Source organism: Cydia strobilella, chromosome 27, assembly GCF_947568885.1.
Source record: "Cydia strobilella chromosome 27, ilCydStro3.1, whole genome shotgun sequence".
Lineage (NCBI taxonomy): Eukaryota > Metazoa > Arthropoda > Insecta > Lepidoptera > Tortricidae > Cydia > Cydia strobilella.
In genome coordinates, this window is record NC_086067.1 from 1911658 (window position 1) to 1924085 (window position 12428).

The window sequence follows — 12428 nt, forward strand, 5'->3', positions numbered from 1 at the left end:
GCCTGTTTAGCAAGAAACTAAAAACATTTCTGTTAGATAAATGTTACTATAATATCAGAGAATTTTTTGAAGATATATAATATCTCTTTTGTGATACTTGTGATCGTAAATTGATTGTAATTGTATTTGATATTGTGCATGGCAGATTTTATTTAAATGTAAAATAATTAATTAATTATTTGGCACATATGTAAATAATAATATGTATAATTTTAGATTAAATAAGTATGTTTCCCTATGTGGAACTATGTTGCCGTGCCCTAACAGGGCGTCACATGAACAGCTTATATTTAAGAACACCCGTACCTGCTATGTGATATGCAATAAATGATTTCAATTTCAATTAAATATTAATTTTATTCTGTTTTTAGTAATTGTTGTTATAGCGGCAACAGAAATACATCATCTGTGAAAATTTCAACTGCGCTATCACGGTTCATGAGATACAGCCTGGTGACAGACAGACGGACAGACAGCGGATTTTTAGTAATAGGGTCCCGTTTTTACCCTTTGGGTACGGAACCCTAAGAAATATTAAAAAAAAACAACCCCAGTTTACGTGCGTAATATTTTCATATTTCATATTTATTTATTGCATCCATGGTACACAGGTGTTACATATATAATAGTTTCACATGGGCCCTGGTAGGGCAAGGCAATTATCTTAAATCTAAAGATTAATTTATATATGTACAATATATTTGACAGGACAGTGTCTTATTTAACTTTTAATAATTTCATAGTTGTATTATATAATATATAGTTATTTCTAAAGTCCATAACTGATTTTATTTTACCAAGATTTTATTTTCAAGTACTATAGCGGCAATGTTAGGCATATTGCCAAACACAACCGCAGCATCTTCAAAACCTGACCGTCTATAGTATGAATTATCTCAGATGATTAAGGGCCCTAATCTGTTAAACAAAATGTATTGTTTCCTTTATGCAGCGGTTACACTGCTTACTGCTAATAGCCCCGACATAAGTAACGGGAACAAGCCCGTTTAAAAAGCAAATTTACCATTCTAATTATATGGTTCAAATTCATGAAACAGCCCATTCGGAGATAACATGTTTTGTTATCTGCAAAAACAATGTGAGAGTGAGTGAGAGATTAGCGCTGCAACATACCTGGTCGTAGTCAACGCGCATTGTGGCGAGCGACCGAGTCATTTCATCTTGGACATCAGCCCAAGCCTCTCCAGTTTCGCGGAGTAACGCGTTGGTGTATAGAGGCGTTTGGGGTACTTGGGTGTATTGGCGGATCCAGGGGCTGGACATCACCTGAGGATTAAATATACAGTTGGGTAATACAAACGCAGAAAAAAATTATGTATAGTTGTGACTAATAATCAAAACCAAGCCCGAAGAATTTTTTTTTTTTATGAAAGGAGGCAAACGAGCAGACGGATCACCTGATGGTAAGCGATTACCGCCGCCCATGGACACCCGCAACACCAGAGGGGTTGTAAGTGCGTTGCCGGCCTTTAAGATGGGAATACGCTCTTTTCTTGAAGGCTTGAAGGTCATATCGGTCCGGAAATACCGCAGGCGACAGTTCATTCCACAGTTTAGCTGTGCGAGGCAGGAAGTTTCTAGAGAAACGCACAGTCGAGGACTGCCAACCATCTAAGTGGTGAGGATGGTAATGTTGTCGCGTAGGGCGATTTTGGACTGTAGGACCTACCGTGTAGGTTCCAAAATTGTTAACATATTTTTTTCGCATATACGGGGTCCATAGTACAAGCCTTTTAGTATGACCTACAGGACCTACACTATCGAAGGTAGACGTAAGGAAATAAATCTTCATGTATCAAAAAGTGACCGTAAAAAACAGTAAATAGGCGGCGCCACCATACACTGAAGTACCTAGACCATACACCTTGTATTTCATATAGATGTGCACCCGTGCGACCGTGAGGGACAGAACATACGCAATGCGACAAAATAAAAACACGTTTTAACATTCCTGACAACATATCAGAAACAACCTACGTAATTTGGTCGGGTTATTTGCTGCCCCTCCCCCATTTCATCTCTACATTATTATACCTCTATGGTTCATGTCATAGTCTCCTATATATTACAATACTCTTTGGTCTCAGAGCCTACCTAGCGCCACCGGAGAGATTTGGAACTATTATTTACAGCTGAAAGCCGGTCACTTTTGCAACAATTCAGTCATAAGATATTGTCATCTTTTCTATACCATCCATAACCTCCACATCCAACTCGAGGAGTATGGCTTAAACAAAACTTAAAAACACCATTAAAAAAAAAACCATGAACATAAAAATGGGAAAAGAGTTATTAAAACTAGCTGCCGTTGTGGTTTATGAGAACCTTTCAAAATGATGAAAAAAAACTTAGGTACAGTGCGACATAAAATAGTAGAAAATAAACGAGGGCGCCACTTTCTACGTAACTGTCACACAACAATTTAGTATGGATTTTTTTTAGTTTCGTTTTATTTAATTTCTACTATTTTATGTCGCACTGTAGGTATTTAGAAAAAATAATGTCCTATAATCGTTTTTTCTCTAGAACCTTAATGACTTGGACACATCTAGGTGTCTATTGCAAGGTAGATTACCTGATATATGGTAAAACGCTGGGCGCTGTCCACGCAAAGCATGCCTCGAATCAAGCTCTTGGCTTCAGACGACACGTTGGACCACTCCGGTTCTGGGAAATCGTACTGGCCCAGTCGGATACGCTGTAAGATAAAGTGGAATATGATTTTAGACTATTTGGACAATATTGAGTGACTACACTGGCAATGTAAGAGTAAGTTTTAGCTTAGTCGGACACGCTGAAAGATAGTTAAAGATGATATGAATTTGACTATTTGAGCAACATTACGGAGACTATTTTGGCAATATAAATTAATTTTTAGTACTTGTCTGTTGTTTGTATATTTTTTATTAGTTTTTTTTTTTGTGTAAACGTGACATTTGGATACATCTATCAAAGTATCTAATATTTTATTGATTCCATATTTGTAATTGTATTTGTAATTTTTGGTTAAACTTATTGCTTGTAAAAATTGACATGTAAAAGTGCCCCTGTGGCCTATTTGCTGAATAAATGTTTGATAAATATTTACTTGAATGTTAAGAACCTGCTATTTTAAATTATTTGCAAGTATAAAATATTTGCGAGATAATGTAATATTCACAGAACACGATGTACGTCCGCGAGCTGCAAAATTGTATGGACACATTATGAATTATCTTAAATTATCAGGGGTCATGTACAGAACCTAAAGTGTTACAGAACACAAATAGCAAGATTTTTATCTTCATCATTCCGGGTGATATGGCAAGTTCCTGATTGGAGTAGAGGGGGGGGGGGGGGAAGCCGCAGAGTAAGTGGTACTAGTGGTAGACACCAATAGACCAGATATGGCACTAGTTGTGTTTCTTAACTTTTTCATCCCGGGCGATATAGCAATGGCGGGAAGCCACACAGCAGGATGTACATAAATACGCCGAGGGACCAGATGTGACAAGATTTGGCGTGTTTCTTACCTTTTACATCCCGGGCGATAAAGCAATGGAGGGAAGCCACATCAGGATGTACATAAATACGCAGAGGGACCAGATGTGGCAAGATTTAGCGTGTTTCTTACCTTTTTCATCCCGGGCGATATAGCAATGGAGGGAAGCCACACAGCAGGATGTACATAAATACGCCGAGGGACCAGATGTGGCAAGATTTGGCGTGTTTCTTACCTTTTTCATCCCGGGCGATATAGCAATGGAGGGAAGCCACACAGCAGGATGTACATAAATACGCCGAGGGACCAGATGTGGCAAGATTTGGCGTGTTTCTTACCTTTTTCATTCCGGGCGATATGGCAAGGCCGTGGTTGGAGTAGAAGGGAGGAAAGCCGCAGAGTAGGATGTACATCACTACGCCTAGTGACCAGATATCGCAAGATTTGTCGTATTTCTCTGGGCCTAGGACCTGTAACATATTGTATACTTTATTTATATTGGGTGGAACAGAATGAGGGACTTTTATGCAAACGGGGAATTGTTTTGGGCTACGTAAAGCCTGACCAGGAATATATGATCACGCGCCATGTTGCGGAATTTCACTGGAACTAATTTTTTCATACTATACTGAACTGTCACTCTATACATGAGAATGAACAGCGCCCTCTTGACAATGATCATATATTACTGGTCAGGCTTTACTTTTATAATCATATTTTTTTTGTTTGTAAGAATGAGAAATGCCAGTAATTACTAATTTCAAGATATTATTTTCATTTTAAGATAGCGTTGGGTTCCGTGAAAGCAAAGATAGATATAACTCCGTAATAGATGGATACAGTCTAAGGAAAAAACGTGCCTAGAAAATCAAGAAAATTTTATTCTCGATCAGAGGGCGCCACTAGCTTTGGCCTACTATCGCATAGATGGCGTTGACGGTTTCGTTTGTTATTTAACAATTTTAACGCATATCAGTGAAAGGGTCAAATCATATAAAAATAATTAATGCAAATAAAAAAAATCATTTATCCATATTTAAATACATTTTAACGTATTTTTATAAATCTTCATTTTTAGTTTTAAAGTATGTCGATAGATGGCAGTGAATTTACAGCGGTTACAAAATTTACTATGACAGTACCGCTCTATCTTATTATATCTCTCTTTGGTGGAAGTGTATAGAAGTGTGTAGGGTATGGTCTTCACTGTGTCTACTACTGTCGTCACTAAGATTTGTGTATGTTTTTATCTTACCTCAGGAGCGACATAATATGGCGTATAACACGGTGTCTGCAACGTGTCCGCCGGTGTGAGAGTCTCCTTCGCGAACCCGAAATCGGTTAGTTTTAAGATGCCGTTGGGTTCCGCGGAAGTGTATAGAATGTTCTCAGTATGGTCTCGTCTACTACTGTTGATACTGAGATTTGTGTATATTTTGTATGCTTACCTCAGGGGCGACGTAATAAGGTGTATACACGGTGTCTGCAGCGTATCCGCCGGTGTAAGAGTCTCCTTGGCGAACCCAAAGTCGATTAATTTTAAGATAGCGTTGGGTTCCGTGGAAGTGTATAGAAGGTTCTCAGTATGATCTTGATTGTGTCTACTAATGTCACTAAGATTTGTGTATGTTTTTATCTTACCTCAGGAGCGACATAATATGGCGTATAACACGGTGTCTGCAACGTGTCCGCCGGTGTGAGAGTCTCCTTCGCGAACCCGAGGCGGTTAGTTTTAAGATGCCGTTGGGTTCCGCGGAAGTGTATAGAATGTTCTCAGTATGGTCTCGTCTACTACTGTTGATACTGAGATTTGTGTATATTTTGTATGCTTACCTCAGGGGCGACGTAATAAGGTGTATACACGGTGTCTGCAGCGTATCCGCCGGTGTGAGAGTCTCCTTGGCGAACCCAAAGTCGATTAATTTTAAGATAGCGTTGGGTTCCGTGGAAGTGTATAGAAGGTTCTCAGTATGATCTTGATTGTGTCTACTAATGTCACTAAGATTTGTGTATGTTTTTATCTTACCTCAGGAGCGACATAATATGGCGTATAACACGGTGTCTGCAACGTGTCCGCCGGTGTGAGAGTCTCCTTCGCGAACCCGAAATCGGTTAGTTTTAAGATGCCGTTGGGTTCCGCGGAAGTGTATAGAATGTTCTCAGTATGGTCTCGTCTACTACTGTTGATACTGAGATTTGTGTATATTTTGTATGCTTACCTCAGGGGCGACGTAATAAGGTGTATACACGGTGTCTGCAGCGTATCCGCCGGTGTAAGAGTCTCCTTGGCGAACCCAAAGTCGATTAATTTTAAGATAGCGTTGGGTTCCGTGGAAGTGTATAGAAGGTTCTCAGTATGATCTTGATTGTGTCTACTAATGTCACTAAGATTTGTGTATGTTTTTATCTTACCTCAGGAGCGACATAATATGGCGTATAACACGGTGTCTGCAACGTGTCCGCCGGTGTGAGAGTCTCCTTCGCGAACCCGAAATCGGTTAGTTTTAAGATGCCGTTGGGTTCCGCGGAAGTGTATAGAATGTTCTCAGTATGGTCTCGTCTACTACTGTTGATACTGAAATTTGTGTATATTTTGTATGCTTACCTCAGGGGCGACGTAATAAGGTGTATACACGGTGTCTGCAGCGTATCCGCCGGTGTAAGAGTCTCCTTGGCGAACCCAAAGTCGATTAATTTTAAGATAGCGTTGGGTTCCGTGGAAGTGTATAGAAGGTTCTCAGTATGATCTTGATTGTGTCTACTAATGTCACTAAGATTTGTGTATGTTTTTATCTTACCTCAGGAGCGACATAATATGGCGTATAACACGGTGTCTGCAACGTGTCCGCCGGTGTGAGAGTCTCCTTCGCGAACCCGAAATCGGTTAGTTTTAAGATGCCGTTGGGTTACGCGGAAGTGTATAGAATGTTCTCAGTATGGTCTCGTCTACTACTGTTGATACTGAGATTTGTGTATATTTTGTATGCTTACCTCAGGGGCGACGTAATAAGGTGTATACACGGTGTCTGCAGCGTATCCGCCGGTGTGAGAGTCTCCTTGGCGAACCCAAAGTCGATTAATTTTAAGATAGCGTTGGGTTCCGTGGAAGTGTATAGAAGGTTCTCAGTATGATCTTGATTGTGTCTACTAATGTCACTAAGATTTGTGTATGTTTTTATCTTACCTCAGGAGCGACATAATATGGCGTATAACACGGTGTCTGCAACGTGTCCGCCGGTGTGAGAGTCTCCTTCGCGAACCCGAAATCGGTTAGTTTTAAGATGCCGTTGGGTTCCGCGGAAGTGTATAGAATGTTCTCAGTATGGTCTCGTCTACTACTGTTGATACTGAGATTTGTGTATATTTTGTATGCTTACCTCAGGGGCGACGTAATAAGGTGTATACACGGTGTCTGCAGCGTATCCGCCGGTGTAAGAGTCTCCTTGGCGAACCCAAAGTCGATTAATTTTAAGATAGCGTTGGGTTCCGTGGAAGTGTATAGAAGGTTCTCAGTATGATCTTGATTGCGTCTACTAATGTCACTAAGATTTGTGTATGTTTTTATCTTACCTCAGGAGCGACATAATATGGCGTATAACACGGTGTCTGCAACGTGTCCGCCGGTGTGAGAGTCTCCTTCGCGAACCCGAAATCGGTTAGTTTTAAGATGCCGTTGGGTTACGCGGAAGTGTATAGAATGTTCTCAGTATGGTCTCGTCTACTACTGTTGATACTGAGATTTGTGTATATTTTGTATGCTTACCTCAGGGGCGACGTAATAAGGTGTATACACGGTGTCTGCAGCGTATCCGCCGGTGTAAGAGTCTCCTTGGCGAACCCAAAGTCGATTAATTTTAAGATAGCGTTGGGTTCCGTGGAAGTGTATAGAAGGTTCTCAGTATGATCTTGATTGTGTCTACTAATGTCACTAAGATTTGTGTATGTTTTTATCTTACCTCAGGAGCGACATAATATGGCGTATAACACGGTGTCTGCAACGTGTCCGCCGGTGTGAGAGTCTCCTTCGCGAACCCGAAATCGGTTAGTTTTAAGATGCCGTTGGGTTCCGTCGAAGTGTAGAGAAGGTTTTCGGGTTTGATGTCGCGGTGGGCTATGTTCGACTCGTGCAGGTGGCGGACGGCGACGCATATTGAGTGCATAATCTGGAATATAAGATTTTTTTTGTAAATATAGAAAAATGTTGCCTAAAATTTTTATGCGAAACTATTAAGTATACGGATATAAAGTTGAACACAGAAATAAATATACCATAGAAGACGCAAATACATCTACTACGCGTGTCCGAACCCCGACCAAGCGTCGAGGTTGACCGTGGCTCTTTACAGTCCACGCGCGTCAGTTGCTGCAGCCGGACGTCCGTGAAAACTAAAAAAATGCTTCGTTGCATGATAATTAACTGCAACAGCCCAAAAATTGCGAGCAAGAAAAGGCAAGAACATATTATTTATTTCCTATTACTGATAAGTAATTTTAAAATTATATTATGCGTAAATTTTGTATGAAAAAGTCGGCTCGCTTGGTTTCAATACAAATCGTGGTATTTGCGTCATCTAGCGTATATTGCGTAATCTGTGAAGTTGAACATAAATAATTTTCCAAGTATTAGCGAAATTATAGTAGTTTAGAATGTACGGCGCTTCATAGAAGCTTGCGCTCTTTGTATAGAACAAAGATTGATATAACTCCGTAATAAATAAATAGATGGATAGTCTAAGGAAAAAACGTGCCTCGAAAATCAAGAAAATTTGATTCTTGTTCAGAGGGCGCTACTAGCTTTGGCCAACTGTCGTATAGATGGCGTTGACGGTTTCGTTTGTTATTTAACAATTTTAACGCATATCAGTGAAAGAACATGGGTCAAAATCATATAAATAATTAATGCAAATAAAAAAAAATGATTTATCCATATCTCAATACATTTTATCGTGTTTTTAAAAATATTTATTTTTAGTTTTAAAGTGTGTCGACAGATGGCAGTGAATTTACTGGGGTTACAAAATTTACTATGACAGTATAGAACTAGCTCTACTAGCGCCATCTGTTAGAATGTTGTAGCACGACGTTGGTCTCACCTCAGCGGCCTGTCGTTCAGTGAATGCTCCGTCTCTATTATCCTGTATGCGTTGAAAGAGTTCACCGCCGTCCATACATTCCATGATTACAAGTAAGCATCGCTTCCCGCTGTATGTGTTATCGTATACGTCGATTATCTGTAGACAAAGTTAAGTTTATTTTAATGAATGAATGAATGAATGAATTTATTTATTAATACAGACATTAGGTCCACATATGTGTCGTTCTCAAGTAAAAGGTACCACATTGTCGCTTACCACAAGGACGCTCTGACAGGTTATTCGTAGGTATAGACAAAGATAGATATAACTCCGTAATAGAGGGATACAGTCTAAGGAAAAAACGTGCCTCGAAAATCAAGAAAATGTGATTCTCGATCAGAGGGCGCTACTAGCTTTGGCCTACTGTCGTATAGATGGCGTTGACGGTTTCGTTTGTTATTTAACAATTTTAACGCATATCACTGAAAGAACATGGGTCAAAATCATAAAAATAATTAATGCAAATAAAAAAAATCATTTATCCATATTTAAATACATTTTATCGGATTTTTATAAATCTTCATTTTTAATTTTAAAGTGAATGCAGTGAATTTACTGTGGTTACAAAGTTTACTATGACAGTACCGCTCTATAATATTATATGCTCTTTGGTATAAAACTGCAAGCAAATAATTTACTTGAGAACGACACATATTGTTAATGATTAGGCAAAAATTAAAACTGATAAAAAAACCGGCAAGTGCGAGTCGAACTCGCGCACGAATTACCATTACGCAAAAAACGGAAAAAAAATCACGTTTGTTGTATGGGAACCCCACTTAAACATTTATATTATTCTGTTTTTAGTATTTGTTGTTATAGCGGCACCAGAAATACATTATCGATGTCAGCGTATAGGAGGAAATCAAGCCTAAAGAAGTTTTAATTAAAAAAACAAATACTATAATTAGCATTCTATTCACTCATGGAAAGTTAACCTACAAAAGTATGGATGGTATAGAAAGGATGCCAATCTCTTAAGGCAGAATTGTTGCAAAAGTGACCGCTTTCAGCTTTAAATAATAGTTCCTAATCTCTCCGGTGGCGCTAGTTAGGCTCTGGGACATGAGTATGACATGTATAATTACGTAGGTTGTTTTTGGTAGTATTTCGGTGTATGGTGGCGCCGCCTAATTACTGTTTTTTGATAGACACTTTTCATACATAGAGAGTTGGCTCCTTTATATAGTCTCCATGTACAAAAGTATAAATGATACAAATTCAAATTCAAAATGATGATTGATGACGCAATCGTGTTTTGAATGTCACAGTGACTAAGCACTTTTACACATTGTACAACAATTGAAGTTGTTTCACAAATGTTTCGAAATATATTGAGCGTACGGTACCTAAATATAATTATGAACGCATGGGTAAAGATTTGCAATTACAATGAGCGAGATGAACATACATAATATAGCATAGCTAATTAGCCACGTACATACCGGTTAAAGTTATACTTCACCGTAGTCAGGCAAAAGAACTAGGGATCACTAAATTGTATGTATAATTGTATACTTTAATATTAACAAACAAAATGTGTACAATTCTTTATATTTATTGTATTAAGAAATTACACAAGGCAAATAAATTTGTGTAATATCTGTATCAGGGACCGGCCCGCTATCCCTTATCGGGGTTTTATAAGGGTATTGCATAAGGCTTAACTCACCATACCCTTTGCCAGACGAAACCCTTTGTTTTGCTTTTAAAACCCCTTATATAAAGCTACCACACTTGAGTAATCGGTAGCCCAAATACCCTTACAAAACCCTTATCATCCGCTCACCAACACCTTGCATATTGCTTATAAGGGTTAGCCTTATAAAGGGCTTCCCTTTTAGCATATAAGCGTGCTAATTTAAGTCTCCAACCTTGTTCATAAAGCACACATTACTTCGAATCCGAGCGATTGTTGGCGGCGACGGCGGCGTTCTTTGACTAGGCACGTATTTTCTTTTCTTTTCATACACTACCGTAGATATATACTAATCCTGTCTCTTTCACGCAAAGGGAAACCTTTATAAAAGCGCTTAAAGATAAGGGTAACCCTTATTAAGAGCTAGCCTTATTTTTGGTTAGCTTCTCGGTAAGGGTTAGTCAAAGGTAAGGGTATGAATGGGCTTGCAGTTCAAAAGGGAAAGTCTTTCAATGTGTAAGCCGTGTTTAAGTGTCGCCCATTGAAAGGGTTTTATCGCGGAAAGGGTTGTCCGGTCCCTGATCTGTATATCACAGCTGAGATAAATAAATACCAAGATAAATAAGGCGTCACATATATGATTAAAAACTCGCAACTCTAAAGGCGCCCACTGACTATCAGTCCGCCGGACGATATCGGCCTGTCAGTTGTTTGGAACTGTCAAATTTTTGTTCTAACTGACAGGCCGATATCGTCCGGCAGACTGATAGTCAGTGGGCCCCTTAAAAGCCCTTCAATGAGGAGTAATCTGAGGTTTTTATCAGTGTGTTTATCTCTAGTTGATTCATTGATTCATAATATAATACTACAGTTTCCATATTATCATAGCATTTTCCCGATTAGGTATATCCTAAAGGAGCCACGGTTGATACGGCCGTTGGCCGTGGGGAGGGGGAGGGTCATACACAGAACTGTATATTATATGAACTGTATTATGACGTTACCTCAACGATGTGTATGCAGCCGCTGGCACGCCAGCGTAGTTCCACCTCTCTTCTGGCTTTCACTTTGTCATGTATAACCTCAAGGAGCCACGATGGATACGGCCAAGGGATATGGCCATGGAGAGGGGGAGGGTCATACGCAGAACTGTATATTATTTGAACTGTATTATGACGTTACCTCAACGATGTGTATGCACCCGCTGACTAGCGTAGTTCCACCTATTTTTTGGCTTTCACGTTGTCGTGTAGAACCTTAAGGAGCCTTGGTTGATACGGCCGATGGCCAAGGGGAGGGGGAGGGTCAAACATGGAACTGTATATTATATGAACTGTATTATGACGTTACCTCAACGATGTGTATGCAGCCGCTGGCGCGCCAGTGTAGTTCCACCTCTCGTCTAGCTTTCACGTTGTCGTGTAGAACCTTCAACGCCCGTTTTACGCCTGTGCGCTTTTCTCTGCATTCCACCACCTGGAGAAAAACATATATGCTTAGAATTGTAAAGAACACGCGTCTAAAAAACTTTAACTTATTCACTGTCAGCAACCCGCCAGGCGGGTTCTCTGGCGCTTTGCATTACATATGATTTTTCCCATGTCATCAGATACGGTCGTAAAAAAACTTTTGACAACTCCCTCTTTAACCTTCCTCGCGAAAATTAAACCCGTAATACCCCAAAACCTTATAACTTTTAAAGGTTCTATGTTCTATCAGAATAAGAGGAATGTAAATGGGGTATTTTCTATGAAAAGGGACCTTATTGTCGATGGCGGTACGCCGCACAGCGTCGCGCGGCATTGTATTTATTTAGGAGCATCGTTTATAATGGCGTAAGCGCCATCGACAATAAGGTCCCTTTTTATAGAAAATACCACAAATTGTCGCTATTGAAATAGGCATATTTACTTATCTACCTTCGTGTTCATATGTGAAGTCAACGCGCCTTGAAAGTAAAATACTTGACAGTCTTTCTTAGAAAAGACCATGGAGACTATATAAAGGAGCCAAATCTCTATGTATGAAAAGTGTCCATCAAAAGACAGTAATTAGGCGGCGCCACCATACACCGAAATACTACCAAAAACAACCTACGTAATTTGGTCGGGTTATTTGTTGCCTTATATGGTTCATGTTATACACATGTCCC

General features: G+C 39.6%; 1 protein-coding gene across 1 annotated transcript in view; it reads right to left on the reverse strand.

The window, feature by feature from the left end:
- LOC134753665 (MAP kinase-activated protein kinase 2) overlaps positions 1-12428 on the reverse strand; it is a 32188-nt gene that overhangs the window by 5715 nt on the left and 14045 nt on the right. Inside the window, exons 2-7 of the mRNA XM_063689607.1 lie at positions 11627-11752; positions 8596-8733; positions 7459-7665; positions 3841-3972; positions 2597-2719; positions 1135-1287 (exon numbers count right to left, since the gene is read on the reverse strand). Coding sequence (XP_063545677.1) covers positions 1135-1287; positions 2597-2719; positions 3841-3972; positions 7459-7665; positions 8596-8733; positions 11627-11752 — 879 coding nt within the window. The remainder of the gene's footprint in view (positions 1-1134; positions 1288-2596; positions 2720-3840; positions 3973-7458; positions 7666-8595; positions 8734-11626; positions 11753-12428) is intronic.